This window comes from Zingiber officinale, chromosome 8A, assembly GCF_018446385.1.
Source record: "Zingiber officinale cultivar Zhangliang chromosome 8A, Zo_v1.1, whole genome shotgun sequence".
Lineage (NCBI taxonomy): Eukaryota > Viridiplantae > Streptophyta > Magnoliopsida > Zingiberales > Zingiberaceae > Zingiber > Zingiber officinale.
The window spans coordinates 73,212,006-73,235,076 of NC_056000.1; the positions used below are offsets into that span (position 1 = coordinate 73,212,006).

General features: G+C 40.5%; 1 protein-coding gene across 1 annotated transcript; it reads right to left on the reverse strand.

The window, feature by feature from the left end:
• Positions 1-798: 798 nt before the first annotated feature.
• On the reverse strand, positions 799-1,492 carry LOC122012745. The gene has a single exon (XM_042569386.1). The coding sequence runs from the start codon at positions 1,485-1,487 to the stop codon at positions 906-908; it is 582 nt and encodes a 193-aa protein (XP_042425320.1). The 5' UTR covers positions 1,488-1,492; the 3' UTR covers positions 799-905.
• Positions 1,493-23,071: the final 21,579 nt, after the last annotated feature.

A 23,071-nucleotide genomic window follows, 5' to 3' on the forward strand; every position in this document is an offset into this window, starting at 1 on the left:
CGGAAACTATTGAAACTTTTGAACTACTTTTATTGTATGCCAAAATCATTAATCTGATGAATTTGCATGAGAAATTATTTTTTATATGTTTATGGCACTAAATATGGTGCATGCAAAATTTCAAAAAAAGAAGAAAAAGAAGATTTTTTTTTAGATATTTTTTAATTTAGAATTCTAAATTTTATATAATCTAGTCAACTAAAATGTGAGTTTCAATCAAGTAGACACAAATCTGATAGTACTAGAATGATAGCTAGTGTCAATTCAAAAATGTTGTTTCACATTCATCATGTCAAATTTCTTATTTTTAATCTTTAAATAATGCTTACTTGTTTGATCACCATGCTTAATTTATTGCCATTAAGTTATTAAACCTTCCCCATGTTATAAAACAATATACTGGTATCTTGACTCTAGAGTGCTTAGACGAGATTGAGGTGGAGCTTCGGTTGAGAGGGATAAATGAACTCTTTAGAGAATCAGAGAAGAAAAGAAAACTCAAGAGAAGAGAATGTTTCTTGAGTTTTCAAACTTGTGTTTGTATTCCAATTGCAAAGCATCAATTCAAATTTCAGAGATTAATTTTTCACAAGTTTAAGTAATTTATTTTACAATAGCTGAGTCATGATAATAGATTATAGACAATCTACATCTAACTAAATGGGTACTTTATAAAGCAGTGTTTCAATCTATTTTCCATTTAAAAACATCCCTGTAGCAACTTTGTTCAAAACTACTACAACATAAACCAATTTGACTATACCAAAGTTGCTACATGTTGCAACAATTTCGGGTACACTTAGTTACATGTTGTAACAAGTTTAGATAAAGTTGTTATAGTAACTTTGGAAAAACCCCCAAGTTTAATTAGGTTATTCTTTGATCAGAAGGTGCCTAATGATCAGTTAACTAATACTCTTCTTGCAGTTGCAGTACTTGTTCATCTCCTTACTGATGGCCGGGATGCAACTTGAGCTCCTGGTGAGGCATTCTTTCTTGGCCTCGCAGCCTCTCGCCACCCGGCCACCTCTCGCCGCCTTCCTCAAGATCTCCCTCATCGCCTCCACTTGAAGCTGCACCGGGTGGGTTCGGTTAAACCGGCGGCACACGCTCATGTGCGCCTCCACCGCCTCCCTTTGCCTCCCGCCATTCTTCGCCGCCTCCTCCTTCACCGCCTCCCCACACAGCCCGCAGACCAGCCGGCCGGCGAACTTGTCACGCACGTGCCGGATGTACCCCCGCGTGCACTCCTCCGACATGCCGCAGCACTCGCACTTGGCGTCCTCCACCTCGGCGATCGGCGGAAGCTTGGACGCGTCCGTCGACGCCGCCACTGCCGCCGCCGCCGCCTCTTTACTGATCTGAAGGGAGAGGTCCGAGATGGCGCGCTGCAGGCCTTCGAAGTTGCTCTTGGCGTAGGAATTGGCGACGACGAGCATCTCCCCGTTGGGCGCCGTTTGAGCAGCTGAGATCGGATTGGACTTCATATATATAAAACCCTAAACAGTAGTCTTAGCTATAACCCCAACCAAACCCTTTAAGGCGTATTTATAGACGCCATGCATGCATTCATGCACGCATGCATCATGTAGTCGGATCGAATTTGCAGGAACCTTACAGAAAATAATCAAAATATAGCACTAAATCAATAGTATTTATCAAAATTTACGTGATCTTTTAGGGCGTGCCCGAGATTCCTGACCAATCATGTCCAAAAAGTTGTGCGTGATGGAACGAAACGGCATCAAGTTGAGCAAGAGGTTTCGATAAAAATGGAGGAAAAGGGTCACGAGTGAGCCTGCGAAGGCCACGCATGGAATGTGAGGGTGGGCATGCACGGAGAGATTGCACTGGAAGGGTGACATGGCTCGACGCCCGCCATGCATGCATGCATGGCCATGGCTACGGGCTACGATGCCAGTGATTCACGTGAAAGCTAGGGTTTGATTAGGTCACAGAAAGTGTTTGGAGATAGGCTTTTTAAAATAATGGCTGGTTTGATTTAGTTTGGGGAGTGCAGCAATGTGAGACATTAACTCGATAATGACAGTTTTCCTTCTCCACATCGTCTTATTGTAAATTAAAAGGTAGTGTACGTCTAAGATATCATTTGGTGATCATGGCCTGTGTGAGCTCCGGCTCTCGCCTGGCCGGTAGCTGTTGGTCGGATGCTAGCTGGGCCTTTGCCTCAACCTTGGCGGCGAGCTCGGCCGACCCCATCTTGGCTGTGAGCTCGGCCATGGCCTTAGCCCTAGCCACAATCTTGGCCAGCCTCAGCTTGGTCGCAACCTCATCTAGCTCTAATATCATGTGATGGCTCCTAGGCTCAAGAGTCATCCTAGTTTTTCATCTACTCAAGTGGAAGCATTAACACAAGAAAACCAAGAATTGAGAGATCAGTTCACAGCATTAGAGCAGTTTTGAGTAAGTAGGGAGCAGTCGATTTAAGATCAGACCAAGACGTTAGTAGAGCGGCAAATGCAAAAATTCATATATCGATGGAGTCCAAATTTTCAAATGCCACATGATTTTGACACATAAGAGAATCAAGATTCGAACGCTCCAAATAAGTAACTCATAATAATAGCAGTTCTTCTAATGTATGTTACCTTTAACTTTTTTTTTTTTTTGTTTATCACTCATAAAATATGAAAAATGATTCAATTAATTTTGATATTATATGTATTTTTAATTGTATTATATCTTTTCAGTAATAATATAGATAAAATGTTAGCACATTAAAAATTGGATTTGATACTATATTCTTATTAAAGTATATGTATTTAAATTTGTGTGGATCAATTATTTTATCTTTTGATAAGTAGTTTTAACTTTAGATTAATATATGAGCAGAATTAATTTTAAATAGAAAATATAGTGTAGCTTAAATCATGTGTTTACTTTTTTTAATAGTGTATTGTATTATACTTACTATAAAGAGATGTGATGATGATTGATGTATTAATTATTTAGATTTGGGTTGGGGGTAATGGATTTGAATTATATTAATTTTGATGATTTAAATATTATTATTTTTATTAAACATTGTGGCACTATAATTATTAGTTTAGTTGTCATTAGGGTGATGGTAAAGCATCATATTATTTTTATTAAACATGAACGTTGATTTGTTGATAGTGTAGTTTGTAATGAATTTGAATGTGTTTGTGAATGTTGAATGTAATTGATTTGAACGTGAAGTGTATCTTGTATCGTTGAGTTAACTATTGAATGTTGATGTTTAATATGGTTATTGAATGTATCATATATCGTTAAATGTAAACATAATTGAAATATCTCAAGTAAGGAAGATTTTGTAAAAATTTTAATTAAAATTAGCAACGAAAATTTTATTTCCTTCGCTGATTTAGCGACAGAAATAAATAGTTTGTTATAATATTAGCGATGAAACTTAAATTTCATCATCACTAATATTAATCATAAAAATTAAATTAAGTATAATTAGCAATCGATTAGCGACCGAAATTTCGGACGCTAATCGTTGTTTTCCTTGAAGTGTGCCCAAGAAAATGTTAGAAATTATAAATGAGAAATTAAAAGGTTTAAGTGCCTTTTGGATAGTTAAAGGGTGTTATCTTATGAAGAGGTAGTGTGCCTCTTAGGAAAGGATGCAATTTATATCATCCAATTCAAAATGGATTGATGAGATCTAATTGAATCAAGAGGTTCTTATACCCCTTCATTTAGTACAAATAAAGTCCCTCACATCCTCATTTCACTCACTCAATTCCTTCCAAGCAAAGTAAGCATTGTATTCCATACTTGCATTGGAGAGTTCGAGAAGTCTTTTTCGATTCGGAGGTCTTGCGATTTGCAGTGCTGCTATCGCAAGATAAAGTCGTTGTATCTTGGGAGATGATTATCGTGTTCCGTGAGCACCGTGTGCGGGACAAATTCATCTTAAAGAGATAGAATCTAACTCTAGCCTCGACTGAACCAAAATGGTGATATATCATCATTCTGCCCATACTCAGATTGCACTAAAATAAAGATCCCAACAATTTTAAGACGAATTCTAATCGTGCAGACTGATGGCTAGTATCAACAATGGTTCGACCGTCATTCCACACGGAGAAAAGCCGGAGAAGTTCAATGGAACCGACTTCAAACGATGGTAGCAAAAGATACTATTCTACCTGACAACGCTAAACCTCGTACGGTTTCTTCATGAAGACCCGCCGGTTGCTACAGAAGGCAAGTCCGATAATAAGGCTGCAGCGATACGTGGACGCATAGAGATTTCATGTGCTGCAACTACGTTCTCAACACATTGGACAACATATTGTATAACGTGTATTGTTCAATGGAAACAACAAAATCTCTGTGAGAATCACTTGAAAAGAAATACAAAACCGAAAACACATGAGGATTGAAGAAATTCATCATCGGACGGTTTCTAGATTTCAAGATGATGGATTCCAAGAGCGTGACATCTAAAGTTCAAGACATGCAACTGATAATGCATGATTTGGAGGCCAAAGGCATGAAGCTGAACGAGTTGTTCAAAGTAACTGTGGTAATCGAGAAACTGTTGGTTGGTCCTAGGAAGATCGTACCGGTTCCACTGTACAAAAATTTTGTATAAGTGTCGAACCTTTCCTAAACAACCTATTGTGTTCTTTAGAAATTAAATTAGGAATCGTAAACGGAACTTAACATTATTGATTCCAAATTTAACTTATCTGTTCTTAATAGTTTAGATTTGGATCGCAAGCGGAATTGTAACGACCGGCCCCTTCGGCGGCCCAACTGGCGACCCCTTATGTCGTCAACCGACAACCCTCGGCCGTGTCGTTACTCACTAGGTCTTCCCACCCCTGACCAGTGGATTTTTGCCTTCCCCAGGATTCGAACTCTAGACCTCCAGGCTAAGTACTAGAGTTTATGAATCCTGATAGCCAAGGAAGCGCCTTTCTTTGTATACAACGACCTCTTGATCTTCTACCGTATTCCTCTTCTTATCTCAGACATTGTGTGGGCAACGATCTACCGAGATGAGAACCACCTAAGCTCCTTCTTCTCCAAGCTAGTTTCAGCCACCACAAAAAACTCCAAGAGATGTGAGGTTCGGCCACCACCACCAAGCTCCAAGGGATGCTAGAAACAAAGCCTCCTTTCTCTCCTTCTTCTCCTAGCTAGAACCGGCCACCAAGGACTCCTCTTGTGTTGATGCCGTCCGCCACAAAGGAGGAAGAGAAAAGGAGAAGAGCAAGAAGCAAGGGCCGACCACCACCAGGAAGAGAGGGAGGAAAATAGAATAGAGTTGTTAGCTATGAAGGCACCCCTACCCTCTCTTTTATAATCCTTGGTCTTGGCAAATAAGCAAATTTAAATAAAAACTTCCTTAATTCCTTTTGCTATGAAAAGGAAAATTTAATTGTTTAAAAATCAATTTCCTTTTCTTTATCTACATGGCCGGCCACCTACAAGCTCCAAACAAGGAAAGTTTTAATACAAGAATTAAAATTTCCTAATTTGTTTCTGAAAATTTTTAATAAAAATTTCTCTAATAATTTATCCCTTCATGGTTGGTTATAAAAGGAAATTTCTTTAAATTAAAATATCTCTTTTAAAACATGTGGATGTTTTCAAAAAAGGAAAATTATCTCTAAAATTAAAATCTCCTTTCAATCTACAAATAAGGAAAGATATCTAATCTTTTCTTAATCCTTTGTAGAAACTTATAAAAGGAAAATTTTATAATTTTAAAACTCTTTTTTAAATCATGAACATGGTTACAAAAAGGAAAGTTTTCTCAAAATTAAAATCTTCCTTTCAATCTACAAATAAGGAAAAATATCATATCTTTTCTTAATCTTTTGTAGAAAGCTATAAAAAGTAAAGACTTAAATTTTAAACTCTCTTTTAAAACCATGGGATCCACATAAGAAAAATATAATGTGACCGACCACCTAAGCTTGGACTCAAGCTAGGGACGACCACCACTTGGTTTATCCAAGGATTAACTTGGCCGACCCCTTGCTTGGGCTTCAAGTAAGGCTTGCCCGACCACCTTAGGATGGGTATAAAGGTGGGTATAAAGGTGGATATAGGTGGGTATAATACTTTATAAATAAGAGGCTACGATAGGGATCGAGAGGAGGAATTGGTTTTGGTCTTCCGATGAAATTAAGCTTCCCGTGTTTGCCCCGAATGTTGATACAGTCTGACCTGGATGTTGTTTTGATGTTGACACTGATTTAAGTTTGAATCAGATATTAAATTAACTCAGATTAATTACTAATCAAGGTTGACTTGGTTAACCTGATTGACCTGATTGGGAAAAGTCCAAGCGAGGAGCTTGGCACGGGAAAGTCCTGGTGAGTGAAGCCAGGCAGTGGGAAAGTCCTAACTGGGATGTTAGGTAGTTGGAAAATCCTGGTGAGTGAAGCTAGGCAGTGGGAAAGTCCTAACTGGGATGTTAGGCAGTTGGAAAGTCCTGGTGAGTGAAGCCAGGCAATTGGAAAGTCCTGGTGAGTGAAACCAGGCAATTGGGAAGTCCAAGTGTGGAAGCTTGGCATGTATGGTCGGAGAGGGTTCGGTAGCACGCTCTCTGGACCGTCAGGGGTGAGGGCAGCAAGCTTGGAAGCTTGACTCGAGACTCACAGCTTTGGATCGGTCTGCAGACCGATCCAGTGGCACAGTGGCACGGCTGATCGGTCTGTAGACCGATCCAGTTGCCTGATCGATCTGCAGACCGATCAGGCAAAACTCAGTAGCACACTGAGTGTATACTGATCGGTCCGGGGACCGATCAGATAACACTCAGTAGCACACTGAGTGGATACTGATCGGTCCGGGGACCGATCAGATGATCCTCAGTAGCGCTGGGTGGATACTGATCGGTCTTACGGACCGATCCAGCTGAGTCCTGATCGGTCCACAGACCGATCAGGCTTCGGTGGCAGATTCGCGTGAAGGGGTGGATCGGTCTTGGGACCGATCAGACAAGCACCTGATCGGTCACCAGACCGATCAGTGACGATAAATAGAAGCGTGGATCGGTCTGCTGACCGATCCACAGTATGGCTTGTTTTGCATGCGCTTTCTCTTATTGTTTCTGATTCGCAATTGCTTTTACCTATTTCGTTTCTAACCATCTGCTGTAAGCTTTCTCGAAGTTACAGGTTACAGATTACTTGATGTTGGGTGAATTCAAATTAAGGATCATTAGTAGAAGGCGACGAAAAAGCTTTTGCTGTGTCTCGCTGCGGACAAACCAGTTTTGGTAGCAACGTCTCGTTTGCGATCTGCTGGCAGCCGTTTGGTCGAAATCAGCTTGACTTGTGCTGAAAGGTTCAAGCTCAGAGGTACCAGTGGAAACGAGGATGCCATTGGTGGGAGCTGAGACAATCAGACAAGGAAGAAGCGTGATTGGCGACGTCGTGGACGGTTGCAGGGATTTGTAGGGATTTGCTGCAGGTTTTGCAGAGATCCGTTACAGAGCAGAGAGGCATATGAAGGTGGAGAGGAGAGGCTCTCGATATAATGCTTTTTGTGCTCTTGCTGTGAAAAATACTGTGGAGAAAAACTCTCTGGAAGATTGAAGCAGTGTGCTTGTTCTTCGCTGATTGTGGCTGTGAGCTTCCTTTGATCATTTCACTTGAGCCACTACTGTAAGTCTTGTGCTTAATTTCTTACTGCTGTTAAAGACTTTGTGGAGAGGTTACTCCACCGAGAAGGAGAATCCTTTAGCCGGATAGCTTCCGGGGTGTGATCTACCGAAAGATCAAGAGGATTCGTCCACCTTACGGACACGCCGAGGAGTAGGGGCAAGTTATCCCCGAACCTCGTAAATCTCTGAGTTAGTGTGCTGTGCTTTCTTGTTTTAGTTTTCTAATTCCGCTGTGCTAACAAAGTTCTTGAAGAAATTTGTGTTTAGTGTTCTTCAAAGAGGCTATTCACCCCTCTAGCCATCTAAGGTCCCAACAAGTGGTATCAGAGCCTGGTGCTCTTCATTTCGGCTTAACAACCCGAAGAGCAAAACAATGGCCATGAAGGAGGGATTTAGCACCAACCGTCCACCTTACTTCGAAGGAGCAGATTTTCAATATTGGAAGGGCCGCATGGAGTACTACCTCAAAACCGACATAGCCATGTGGTTCTCAGTCAAGGAAGGTTTCACACCATCAAAGGATGAAGAAGGTAAGGAACTCGAGTCGTCAAAGTGGTCTACCGAACAACTCCGCAAAGCACAAGCCGATGCCAAGGCTATGGTCACCTTGCAATGTGGAATCGCCAAGGACCAACTCGTCAAGGTAGGTCCGTTCTCAAGTGCAAGAGACCTATGGAACAAACTCATCGAGCTCCAAGAGGGAACTCGAGATTCTCGGATTGCCAAGAGGGACCTATTCTTGAATCAGCTCCAAAATCTAACCATGAAGGACAATGAAACGGTGAGTGAACTTCATGGGAGATTCAAGGAGATCATCAATGGTCTCCACTCCGTGGATGAACGGGTAGAAAACCGTGACCTAGTAAGGTACGCTCTTAAATCTTTTCCTAGGAATGCCTTGTGGTCATCCATGGTAGATGCCTACAAGGTATCCAAGGATCTTTCCATTGTTAAACTAGATGAATTTTTCTGTGAGATGGAACTTCATGAGCTTGCTAACAAAGGTCAAAAAGAGAAGGGTATTGCTTTATTTGCAGGACCAAAGAGCAAGGATGGAAGAAGGAAAAGAAGAAAGAAAAGGAGATTTCCTCATCCACCTCTTCTTCCGAATCCGATGATGAAAGTGGATCATCATCAAGCGAGATGGCGAACTTCGTAAGGAGGATTATGAGAAGAGGCCGAAGATACAAAGGAAAAGGTAAAACTAATGATCAAAATTTTGATAAATCTAATGTTACATGTTATGAGTGTAGCAAGAAAGGACACATTCGGAGCGAGTGTCCGAAACTAAAGAGGAAGGAGGAACGAGCCAAAAGGAAGGAGGAAAGAGCCAAGAAGAAGAAGGCTCTCAAGGCCACTTGGGATGAGTCCTCATCAAGCTCATCGGAGGCAGAAGAGAAGATGGAAAAGAGCACTCGGCAATTGGCACTCATGGCAAGGGAAGAGTCAGAATCCGAGAGTGATGACTCAAGCGCTTCAACCACGGCTTCATCATCTTCGGATGATGAAGAGGTAACCTCTTCTCATATAGAAAAGTGTTATAAAACTATCACTCACTTATCTACATTGCTTAAAAAGTCAAAAACAGAAAATAAATTGTTGAAAGAAGAAGTAAAAACCTTAAGGACCCTTAGGGAAGATGAGGTCGATGACCTACATCTAGAAGTCCTTGAGGATGAGAACAAGGCCTTAAAGGGTGAGGTTGAGAAACTCAAGAAAATGCTTGAGAAATTCTCAACTAGCTCTAAGACTCTAGACATGATTCTAAATGCCCAAAGGGCAGTTTACAACAAAGCCGGGTTAGGGTATCAACCCAAGGAGTCGAGTTTCATTTCTCTAATATCTAGAACTCAAAATAGTAGATCACATGTTTCTAGAGTTCATGGAACTAGGAAAGGTATGACCAAGGCATGGGTTCCTAGGTCTTTCGTTGTAGAAGCATTAGGTCCCAAGATTTGGGTACCTAAAACCTCTATTTTTCGTGTATTGTAGGCATTGGTCGAGGGGGAGCATCTATCAACTTGGTTTGTTGATAGTGGATGCTCCAAGCACATGATTGGGAACAAATCACTGTTTACTACCATTCAAAACAAAAGTAGAGGTAATGTGTCTTTTGGTAATAATGGTAGCCTTAAGGTTGTAGGAATTGGAGACATTCATATATCCGAATGTCTTCATATCAAGAATGTCCTTCTAGTCAAGGGGATGACTTTTAATCTCCTAAGTGTCAGTCAATTGTGTGATACGGGTTACACAATTGAATTTCATTCAAGTCAATGTTTGGTTAAACACATTGACACACTTGACACGGTACTAGTAGGCACAAGGGTTGACAATATTTATCAAGTATCATTTAAAAGTGCTACTAATGCTTTGATTAAGTGTTTCATGTCGAAAGAAGAAGAGTCTTGGTTATGGCATAGAAGATTGGCACATGTAAACATGAAGAACATCTCGAAGTTGGCCAACCAAGGATTAGTGCGAGGCTTACCAAGCATCAAGTTCCACAAGACCAAACTATGTGATGCATGTCAAAAGGGTAAGCAAACAAAAGCTGTCCATAAAGGTAAAAGCAATGTAAGTACATCTACTGCTTTAGATTTATTGCACATGGACCTATTTGATTGCAGTAGTGTAATATCATTGAATGGAAGTAGATATTGTTTGGTAATCGTTGATGATTTTACTAGATACACATGGACTTTCTTCTTGAAACATAAGGACCAAACTATAGATATTTTTATTTCCTTTTGTAGAAGAACTGAAAATGAAAAATCGACAACAATTAAAACCATTAGAAGTGATCATGGTGGGGAATTTCAAAATCATAGGTTTTTAGAGTTTTGTCAAGAAAAGGGATATAGGCATGAGTTCTCTACTCCAAGGACCCCACAAAAAAATGGGGTTGTGGAGAGAAAGAACCGAGTCCTACAAGAGGCTGCACGAAGCATGCTTCATGAGTACTCACTACCGAGCTACTTATGGGTTGAAGCGGTGAATACTGACTTGTTATGTGCAAAATCGAGTTTTAATACATAGGTTTTTAGGAAAGACTCCCCATGAACTTTGGTTTGGGAAACCGCCTACAATTAAACATCTTAGGGTGTTTGGTTGTAAAGTGTTTATCTTAAACACCAAGGACCATCTTGGGAAGTTCACGGCTAAGGCTGATCAAGGGATACTGGTCGGGTACTCTCTTACCAAGAAAGCCTATCGAGTCTACAATGAGAGGACTAAATTGATTGAAGAGTCCTCAGACGTAGCATTTGAAGAAATCCCTAAATCAAATGATCAATCAAGGGATGTAGGAGAAATTCAATTCGAACTTAGAAATCTAAGTTTGAATGATCAAAACATTGGAAGAGTCGAAGTTGACTCTGAAGATGATGAGCAAAGGCAAGAAAGGGCTCAATCTGATCTCTTGCCTGTGCCGAGTGAGACCACTCATGAGGCACCGCCAACTCCAAGGCAATCTAGGATAGTCTCTAGTCATCCACAAGACCAGATTGTGGGAGACATCCAACAAGGGGTTAGGACTAGATCATTCTTCAGAAATGAGTCGAATGAGGTTGCTTTGATCTCAGAAATCGAACCTAAACTAGTTGATGAGGCATTGCATGATCCTGATTGGGTCATAGCTATGCAAGATGAGTTAGGTCAATTTGAAAGAAGCCAAGTGTGGGACTTGGTTCCTAGACCTAAGAAGACCACCATTATTGGAACTAAATGGGTCTTCAAAAATAAGTTAAACCAAAAGGGAGAGATAGTAAGAAACAAGGCAAGACTAGTAGCCAAGGGCTATAGTCAAGTTGAAGGCCTCGATTATGATGAGACCTATGCTCCTGTGGCATGATTGGAGTCCATTCGTTCAATGCTAGCTTTTGCTGCACATAGAGGTTTCAAGCTCTATCAAATGGACGTTAAATCGGCCTTCTTAAATGGTTTCATTAAAGAAGAAGTCTACGTTGAACAACCACCGGGGTTTGTGAATACCGAAGCTCCAAACCACGTGTTCAAGCTCAAGAAAGCTATTTATGGGCTAAAACAAGCACCTCGAGCTTGGTACGAAAGGTTGTCGACTTATCTATTAGAAAAGGGTTTTGTAAGGGGTCAAATAGACCCAACACTATTTCTTCGTCGAGATGGTGAAAATATTTTTGTAGCCCAAGTATATGTCGATGACATAATTTGTGGCTCAAATAACAAGGGCTATTTAAATGAATTTATCACTCACATGGAAAGTGAGTTTGAAATGAGTCTTGTGGGAGAATTGACATTCTTCCTTGGACTAGAAATCAAACAAACTAGAGATGACATTTATGTCCATCAAGCAAAATACACTCAAGAGATGCTTAAGAAATTCAAAATGAGTGATTCTAAGGAAGTATCCACTCCAATGGCGACGAGCACTCGTCTTGACAATGATGAGAGTGGAAAATCAGTTGATCTAACGCAATATAGAAGCATGATCGGTAGTCTTCTATATCTCACAGCTAGTCGCCCAGACATTCTCTTTGTTGTGGGCATGTGCGCTAGGTATCAAGTCTGTGCCAAGGAATCTCACTTAATTGCAGTTAAGAGAATTCTGAGATACCTTAAAGGCACAATTAGAGTAGGTCTTTGGTACCCTCGTACTGAATCATTTGACTTGATAGGTTATACCGACTCCGATTATGCTGGGTGCAAATTGGATCGGAAAAGTACGAGTGGAGGTTGCCAATTTTTAGGTTCATGTTTAGTTAGTTGGTCAAGTCGGAAGCAACATTGTGTTGCTCTCTCCACGACCGAGGCTGAATATATTGCCATGGGAGAGAGTGTATCACAGTTGTTGTGGATGATACACACCCTAGAGGATTATGGACTCTCTTATAAGGGTGTACAAGTGCTATGCGACAACATTAGCACAATCAACCTAACTAAAAATCCAGTCCATCATTCGAGGACCAAACACATTGAAGTGCGTCATCACTTCATAAGAGATCACGTAGCTAGGGGAGACATTGTGCTCACATATGTTGAGTCAAAGTCAAACCTAGCCGATATCTTCACAAAACCCCTTCCGGAGAATGAATTTAGTCATTTAAGGAGGGAGTTGGGAATGTGTTTGGCTCCTTAGGTCATTAGAACTTCACCATGATCAATAAGGACTATTAAAATGACAAGAGTAATTGGGAAACTGATTTGGGCAATTTGGGGACATCTCACACAAACGATAAGGTTTAACAAATTGTTTTTGTTTGCTAGAAATGGGGTGAGATGCTAGGAACAACCAATTTATTCAAAATGTACTATGCATCCCTTGAATAAGTAGGTTGAAGAGACATAAATTGAGTATGGGGAAGGTCATTACATAATTCATGTGTATTTGACTCCTAGATCTTACTCATATATTCCAACCAGGAATCTTGGTTGGACTTTTGTCTAGAAATTATCTAATCATGATTGATGTGTTGATTGATACTTTGGATTGGTATCTTTAATGATAAGATGAGTTGATAATGTAAGAATAGTAATTTAGGATATATTTTGACAAATTTGAAACTAAACATGACAGGGTTGGATATTTCAGGTTTTGAAACTCTGAAATGTCTGAAACTAACTTGTAACTTAATAAAAAAAAAACCTAGAATGTTAGGACTTTCAGAGCTTGCAATTAGAAAATGTTCTTGTTCGTAGATGTTTAAGTTACGTGTTCTGAATTTGAGAAGTTCTGAATTTTCAGAATTCTCGAGAGAAACGACTGCGAAATCGGTTGCTCGAATTCAGATATCGAAATCTGAATTATCAGACATCGATCGGTCTCACGACCGATCAGAGACTCTGATCGGTCCACGGTCCGATGGGGTCCTCGAATATCTTCGTGCTTCATTGGCTCACCGATCGGTCGAGGACCGATCAGAGGTTCGCAACGCGACAATCACAAATGATCGGTCCGAGGACCGATCAGGATCACACGACGATTCACATCTGATCGGTCCAGGGACGATCGGAGAGTCTCAACCTCTTCAACCTCTGTTCGATCTCTCGATCGGTCAGGACGATCAGCTCTCTATGGTTCGCGAAGGCCCCGATCGATCCGAGCACCGATCGAGGGTTTCTGATCGGTCAAGGGACCGATCGGACCCTTTGTGTGCGTTAAAATCGATCGATCGGACGGCCGTCCGATCAGATTACTGTGCGCTACCCCTCATTAAATCCTCGACCTCCTCTCTTCCCGATCTTCTTCTTTCTCACAACCCTAGCCGACCGACGCCCCTTTCTTCCTCCCGTATTCTCGACCCATCGTCTTCTAAAAGCCGAAGGTCAAAATGGCACCGAGGTAATCTCTCGATCTCTAATCTCTACTGTTATTGTCTTTGGCAGTTCACGTTTCTTACGGTGACTGTGGTTTGTGTTTGGTGGTTTGCCCATGGCCGGTGCTCTCTCTTTGTTTCCCATTGTCCAAATGGTTAGGAAGAAACCCACTAGTGGTGAGGGTACCTCTAAGGAACCAACCGAGAAATCCAAATCCAAGTCCAAAGCTCCTGCTACCTCCCGACCTCAACCGGCTAGTTCGGGGAGATTCCCCAACCAACAATTTGAAAAATCATTTAAGGAGAGGACTTTCAAATTACTCCCTTGTCGATCTGTTGATAAGAAGTTCATGCAGGAATCTTGTCCCTCTATTTTAGAAACCATTGCCTACTACAAGCTCGATTCTTTGGTTTTTCTAGAAAGGGACATCAACTTTGATCTAGTATCTGAATTCTATAACAACCTTCATCAGACTCCTGATGGTAGTTATAGAACAAGAGTGGCTAAGCAAAACGTTGATCTCAACATAATTGCCTTCTTTGAGTATTTAGGTTGTCGTTTGTGTTCGGGGACGGTGTTCTCCATCTATCCTGTTTTGCCTGAACCCGTACCTCATCCTCTTAATGTCTCTTCTGACTCAATCCATGAGTACTTCTTTGGTCATCCGAGACTGGATGGTTTAGATGAGTTAGATGACGACTTTCCTACATTTGCAGCCCTTAGACTCTCTGCTCCTGACTACATCCTTTTCAAAGTTGTCACACAATGTCTTCTACCTATCACCTCTAAACCGTTGGCAGAAATTCGACCATATCACTATCTGATGCTTTATGGGTTACGTCGACGTCTAGATTTTGATATTATGTCGAGTGTCTATATGTCTATCATATCCCATAGCGAACCGAGCGGCGACAACATCTATATGCCTTTTGGGCATATAATTACTGATTGGCTCGAGTCCATGGGTATTGACGTCTCTAGGGGGAGGATAGTGAAGATGGTCAGGCAGGATTATCGACTTGGGAAACGTGCGTTTTCCAAGTCCGGAATCCTAAGTCAGGATGGGCAGGTTAGGTGGAAGGATGGGAGGGCACTGGGTGAGCTACCACTTCCACGACAGGTTGCTCGTCCTCCTGCTGCTGCTGCATATGGCGAGGAGGATCCAGATCTGCGCTGGCAGATCGCTGAGCTGGAGAGCCGGTTTGACCGCCACGAGGAGATGGTGGCTGCAGAGTTCGATGGCCTGCGCCTCCAGATTGATCAGCGCTTCGATACTCTACAGAGACAGCAGTTGGCGACACATCAGGCATTTCTAGGATGGATGGCCGGCCATCCACCTCCTCAGCACTCCGCGGGCGAGCTACCCTCAGGCAGCAGCATGCCTCTTCAGGATTCCACTCTTCCAGCTGATGCTGCGGATGATCCTCTTGATGAGGATGTTGGCTGACATTCTCTATGTTTTGATTGTTTTGTTGATACTATGTCTTTGATACATTTATCTGAACTGGATGTTAGCTGTGTTTCTTATATTCATGCTATTTATGATGCTTCACTATTCATGATACACTTATGATGTTTCATATGCCATTGTTTTTCATATACCGTTTTTTTTATGTGGATTAAGATTGAGGCGTTATTGGTTAAAAGGGGGAGGTGCTTGTCAGTCTTATTCATTATTTTACACCTTTTCGGTGTTTGACAAAGGGGGAGAGAATAATTAAGTTTAGAGACGATTTGACCTCTTTGAATCAATATAAAAAAAAAAAAAAAAGGAGGAGAAGGTAACTGAGTTATATCCATCTTAGGGGGAGATCTTAATTTCCCTGAAATTATGGATATGAGAGTTTTTCTGATCTAAACTTAAATTGTGTTGTCAAACAACAAAAAGGGGGAGATTGTTGATACAGTCTGACCTGGATGTTGTTTTGATGTTGACACTGATTTAAGTTTGAATCAGATATTAAATTAACTCAGATTAATTACTAATCAAGGTTGACTTGGTTAACCTGATTGACCTGATTGGGAAAAGTCCAAGCGAGGAGCTTGGCACGGGAAAGTCCTGGTGAGTGAAGCCAGGCAGTGGGAAAGTCCTAACTGGGATGTTAGGCAGTTGGAAAGTCCTGGTGAGTGAAGTGGGAAAGTCCTAACTGGGATGTTAGGCAGTTGGAAAGTCCTGGTGAGTGAAGCCAGGCAATTGGAAAGTCCTGGTGAGTGAAACCAGGCAATTGGGAAGTCCAAGTGTGGAAGCTTGGCATGTATGGTCGGAGAGGGTTCGGTAGCACGCTCTCTGGACCGTCAGGGGTGAGGGCAGCAAGCTTGGAAGCTTGACTCGAGACTCACGGCTTTGGATCGGTCTGCGACCGATCCGGGCATGATGTACGGTGATCGGTGCAGAGATCCGATCCGGTTCTGATCGATCTGCGCAGACCGATCGGGCAACACTCATAACACATCGAGTGTATCTCGATCGGTCCGGGACCGATCGTAAAACTTCGATGAGCACATCGAGTGTATCTTGATCGGTCCGGGGCCGATCGAGCAAAACTCGATAACCGCAGTGTATACTGATCGGTCCGGGGACCGATCAGATAACACTCAGTAGCACACTGAGTGGATACTGATCGGTCCGGGGACCGATCAGATGATCCTCAGTAGCGCTGGGTGGATACTGATCGGTCTTACGGACCGATCCAGCTGAGTCCTGATCGGTCCACAGACCGATCAGGCTTCGGTGGCAGATTCGCGTGAAGGGGTGGATCGGTCTTGGGACCGATCAGACAAGCACCTGATCGGTCACCAGACCGATCAGTGACGATAAATAGAAGCGTGGATCGGTCTGCTGACCGATCCACAGTATGGCTTGTTTTGCATGCGCTTTCTCTTATTGTTTCTGATTCGCAATTGCTTTTTACCTATTTCGTTTCTAACCATCTGCTGTAAGCTTTCACGAAGTTACAGGTTACAGATTACTTGATGTTGGGTGAATTCAAATTAAGGATCATTAGTAGAAGGCGACGAAAAAGCTTTTGCTGTGTCTCGCTGCGGACAAACCAGTTTTGGTAGCAACGTCTCGTTTGCGATCTGCTGGCAGCCGTTTGGTCGAAATCAGCTTGACTTGTGCTGATAGGTTCAAGCTCAGAGGTACCAGTGGAAACGAGGATGCCATTGGTGGGAGCTGAGACAATCAGACAAGGAAGAAGCGTGATTGGCGACGTCGTGGACGGTTGCAGGGATTTGCAGGGATTTGCTGCAGGTTTGGCAGAGATCCGTTACAGAGCAGAGAGGCATATGAAGGTGGAGAGGAGAGGCTCTCGAGATAATGCTTTTTGTGCTCTTGCTGTGAAAAACACTGTGGAGAAAAAACTCTCTGGAAGATTGAAGCAGTGTGCTTGTTCTTCGCTGATTGTGGCTGTGAGCTTCCTTTGATCATTTCACTTGAGCCACTACTGTAAGTCTTGTGCTTAATTTCTTACTGCTGTTAAAGACTTTGTGGAGAGGTTACTCCACCGAGAAGGAGAATCCTTTAGCCGGATAGCTTCCGGGGTGTGATCTACCGAAAGATCAAGAGGATTCGTCCACCTTACGGACACGCCGAGGAGTAGGGGCAAGTTATCCCCGAACCTCGTAAATCTCTGAGTTAGTGTGCTGTGCTTTCTTGTTTTAGTTTTCTAATTCCGCTGTGCTAACAAAGTTCTTGAAGAAATTTGTGTTTAGTGTTTTTCAAAGAGGCTATTCACCCCCCTCTAGCCATCTAAGGTCCCAACACCGAACACCCAACTTAATTTCATCAATAATAATTCATTCCACTAAAGAATTATTATTGAACTACCGCACCAATCCCAAATTACATTTTAGGCTCATTCTTATTATGAGTGTGTTAGTCTCCCTGTGTTTAAGATGTCGAATGCCCACTAATTAAATGAGTTACTGACAACTCATTTAATTAATATTTTAGTCCAAGAGTAGTACTACTCAACCTTATCGTCATGTCGGACTAAATCCACCTGCAGGGTTTAAGATAACAATCCTTATGAGCTCCTCTTGGGGACATTATCAACCTAGATTACTAAGACATAATTTCCTTCTATAATCAACAACACACACTATATGTAATATCATTTCCCAACTTATCAGGTCTATTGATTTATCGAGCTAAATCTCACCCTTTGATAAGTCAAAGAACAACAACAACCAAGCCTTTTCCCACTAGGTGGGGTCGGCTGTATGAATCCTTTTACGCCATTGAGCTCTATCTCCTATTATAGCATCATCTATATTTAAATAAATTTTATCTTGTTTTATTGTTGCTAACCAAGTCTTTTTTGGTCTTCCTCTTCCTCGTTTTATATGCATGTTTATCATAGTTTCACATCGCCTAACTGGAGCATTTATTGGTCGTCTAAGTACATGTCCTTACCATCTTAAACGTGTCTCTCTGAGTTTTTCCTCAATAGATGCAAATCCGACTTTCTCTCTAATGCTCTCATTTCTTATTTTGTCCATCCTCGTATGTCCACACATCCACCTTAACATCCTCATCTCTGCAACTCTCATCTTCTGCTCATGTTCTCGAGTAATAGCTCAACATTCAGCTCCATATAACATAGCAGGTCTAACTGCGATTTTATAGAACTTACCTTTAAGTTTAAGAGGTACTTTACGGTCACATAAAACACTCGACGCTCCCCTCCATTTCACCCATCCTGCTTGTATTCTATGTAAGACATCTCTCTCAATCCCTCCATCATTTTATAAAAATGATTCTAAATATTTAAATCTCTCGGTTCCAGGCAACTCGTCCTCTCCTATCTTAACAATTGTTTCATTATTTCTAATATTGCTAAACTTAAATTCCATATATTCCGTCTTTAATCTACTAAGCTTAAAACCTTTCCCTTCTAGTGTTTCCCTCCAAGATTCTAGCTTAGCATTTACTCCTTCACGTGTCTCATCTACCAAAATAATATCATCTGCAAATAACATGCACCACGGTACTGTGTCTTGAATGTGTGCAGTGAGTTCGTCCATAATTAATGTAAAAAGATAGGGACTTAGAGCTGATCCTTGATGTAACCCTACTTTATTGGAAATGCTTCAGTTACTCTGCCTGAAGTCTTTACTCTGGTCGTTACATCCTCATACATATCCTTAATTAGTTCAATATATGTTACGCTAACACCTCTCTTTTCTAAAATTCTCCATATAATTTCTCTTGGGACTCTATCATATACCTTTTCTAAGTCAATGAATACCATATGTAGATCTTGTTTTTGCTCCCGATATTTTTCAATTAATTGTCTAAGAAGATGTATAGCTTCTATTGTCGACCTTCCAAGTATGAACCCAAATTGATTTTCTGTCACTATGGTCTCTTTCCTTAATCTTTTTTCTATTACTTTTTCCCAAAGTTTCATAGTATGACTCATTAGTTTAATACCCCTTTAGTTTGCACAATTTTGTACGTCTCCCTTATTCTTATATAAGGGAACTAGAGTACTTATCCTCCATTGATTAGACATTTTTTTCGTTTTCAATATCATGTTAAATAATTTTGTAAGCCATTCAATACCTTGTTTCCCTAAGCACTTCCATACCTCTATCAAAATATCATCTAGTCCAACGGCTTTTCGATTGTGCATCTCATTTAAAGCTTGTTTTACTTCTAAAGTTTAAATTCTACGATAAAAATTAAAATTTTGATGCTCATTTGACCTAATTAAATTACCTAAGTTAAGTTGGTCTCCTAAACCTTCATTAAAAAGTTGATGAAAATACCTCTTCCACCGCTCTTTTATTTCTCCATCGCTTACTAATACCCTATTACATTTATCTTTAATACATTTTATTTGGCTAAGATCTCTTGTTTTTCTTTCTCTCACTTTAGCTATTCTATAGATGTCTTTTTCCCCTTCTTTTGTATCCAATTTTTGATATAACCGTTCAAAAGTTTCATTTTTTGCTTCACTCACTACTTTCTTAGTTTCTTTCTTGGCTATTATATATTTTTTTAAATTTTCCTCGTTCTTACAAATATATAATTCCTTATAAGCTATTCGTTTTTCCTTCACTTTCTCTTGTACTTTCTCATTCCACCACCAAGATTCTTTATTTAGCGGTGCATGCCCCTTTGCCTCACCGAGGACACTCTTAGCTACTATTTTCAACTTTAATACCATCTTATCTCATGTTGTATTAGAGTCATCGTATATTTCACCTAATGCTTGTACTTCTACCTTCTCTTTAAATATATGTTGCTTCCCATCCTTTAACTTCCACCACTTAATTCTAGGAATTGTATATATTTTCTTTCTATTGATACTATGTTTGAGGCGTATATCCAACACTACTACCCTATGTTGGGTAGTTAAGCTTTCTCCAGGGATGACTTTGCAATCTTTACAAATCTTTCTATCCTTCTTCCTAACCATAAGAAAGTCAATTTGTGATTTATTATTCCCACTTTTGAATGTGACTAAGTGTTCTTCTCTTTTCTTAAAAAACGTATTAGCTAATATAAGATCATATGCTATCGCAAAATCTAATATAGTTTTCCCTTCCTCATTCCTCGTTCCAAACCCATAACTCCCATGTACTCTCTCATATTTCTCATTTTTCACTCCGACATGCCCATTTAGATCACCTCCTATTAAAATCCTTTCATTTGGTGGAATATTTTGTAATATTTCATCTAAGTCCTCCCAAAACCTTAATTTGGTAGCTTCATCTAATCCTACTTGTGGTGCATATACGCTAATTATGTTCATAGTTTCTTTCGCCACTATTATCTTAAGGGTTATAATTCTATCCCCTTTTCTAACTACTCCTACAACTTCATCCTTTAACAAACTATCTACAATAATACCCACTCCATTTCTTGCTTTACTCTTTCGAGTGTACCATAACTTAAAACCCGAGTTCTCTATCATCTTTGCCTTCTCACCTGTCCATTTTGTCTCTTGTACACATAAAATATTAATTTTTCTCCTAATCATCATATCTACTACCTCCATTGATTTACGAGTGAGAGTTCCTATGTTCCATGTCCCAAATCTTAGATTATTAGTTTTCCTATCATATTTGTTCTTATCTAACCTATGGTGTGAGAACTCTTGCCTATTTAACACTACACCCAAATTCTCATGGAGATGTAGCGGTCCTTGCTGAGACGTTACAGTCGGACCCTGTAACGTGAACTCTTGCATATTTATCACTACACCCGAGTTCTGGAGATGTAGCGGTCCTTGCCGAGACGTTACAGTCGGACCCTGCAACGCGTTCCTTCCGGGGAACAACCTAGCATTAGCACAATAGTTTAATGGATTCATTCATGAAATATTTGCCATAGTTTGACGCTGGCTGACAACCTAACGCAACCCTCCTCCTTTATCCGGGCTTGGGACCGGCCATGATCGGTCATCATGGGCGGAGTTTGATAAGTCAAAGAAATGAATATTAAATATATGTGCTTGTTATTATATTAGGATTAAGAGCACACACTTCCATAATAACTAAGGTGTTGTTCTTTTATCAAGTCAGTACAAAAAGAACTTATCTTAAATGGTCCTGCTCAGTACACTCAAAGTGTACTAGTGTAATTTATCAGTCAAGATAAACTAACACCTAATTACACTACGACTATTTCAATGGTTTGTTCCTTTCCATCTTAGTCGTGAGCTACTGTTTATAATTTATAAAGAACTGATAATATGATCTTCTGTGTGTGATACCACACACCATGTTATCTACAATATAAATTAATTGAACAACTACACTTGGCATAAATGTAGACATTTTTGACCAATGTGATTCTTTATTTCAAAATAAATGTTTATAAAAGCTAGGCTTTTAGTATACACTCTAACAAAAACTCCCTCCGTCATGGAAGGATTTCAAAAATTACTTGAAGCACAAGCAAAAGGAGATGGGACTTGAAGACCTAATCCTAAGGCTATAAATCGAGGAAGATAATCGAAAGATGTCCGACTCCAGAGGAACAAAGTGGGCAGTCGACGAGATGTCGAACCTAGCTGAGCTAAAAGCCAAAAAGCCGAACCAATCCAAAAAGAAGGCTCAAGGCAAGAAATTCAAGGGCACATGCTACAATTGCAGAAAGCTAGGACACATGTCCAAAGACTGCAGACACCCGAAGAAACCAACCAAGAGTTAAAAGAATGCTGCTAACCAAGTTATAACTTCTAACGACATGTAATTGAATCTCACTGCGGTCGTGTTTGAAGCCAACACGGTGATGGATAACACGAAGCAATAGTGGATCGATACTGGAGCAACACGTCATATCTGTTCTAATAAGGTGATGTTCTCCAAGTATACTCCAATAAGTGGAAGAAAGCTCTATATGGGTAATTCCACGGCATCCCCAATTGTCGGACTCGGGAAGGTTGTTCTGAAAATGACGTCTGAGAAAGAGCTAACGCTCATTGATGTGCTCCATGTTCCCGACATCAGGAAGAACCTAGTTTCTGGATCGACACTTGTTAAAGCCGATTTCAGACTAGTGTTCCAGTCAAACAACTTTGTACTTACGAAGAATGGTGTATTCATAGGTAAGAGGTACTTAAAACAGAGTCTATTCAAAATGGTTGTAATGACTGTACACCTTGACTTTGATGGTAATAAAATAAAAGCTTCCAACTACGTTGTTAAGTGTTTTAATTTATGGCATGATCAACTTGTGCATGTCGATAATAATATTCTTAAACGTCTCGTCAAGTTAAATTTATTACCAAATGTCAATATGAACAAAACACACAAATGTGAAGTGTGCATGGAAGCAAAAATGACGAGACTACCTTTTCATTCAGTGGAAAGGTCAACGACTCCTCTAGAGTTAATACATAGTGATCTATGTGACTTAAAATTCGTGCAAACTAGAGGAGGTAAAAAATATTTTATTACTTTTATCGATGACTACACGAGATTCTGTTATGTCTTTCTTTTAAGAAGTAAAGACGAAGTCTTAAAAGCTTTTAGAACCTATAAAACGAAAATTAAGAATCAACTTAATAAACGAATTAAAATAATTCATAGCAATAGAGGTGGAGAATATGGTGCACCATTTGATGAATTTTGTTCAGAATCTGGTATTATCCATCAGGCAACGACGCCTTACTCACCTAAATC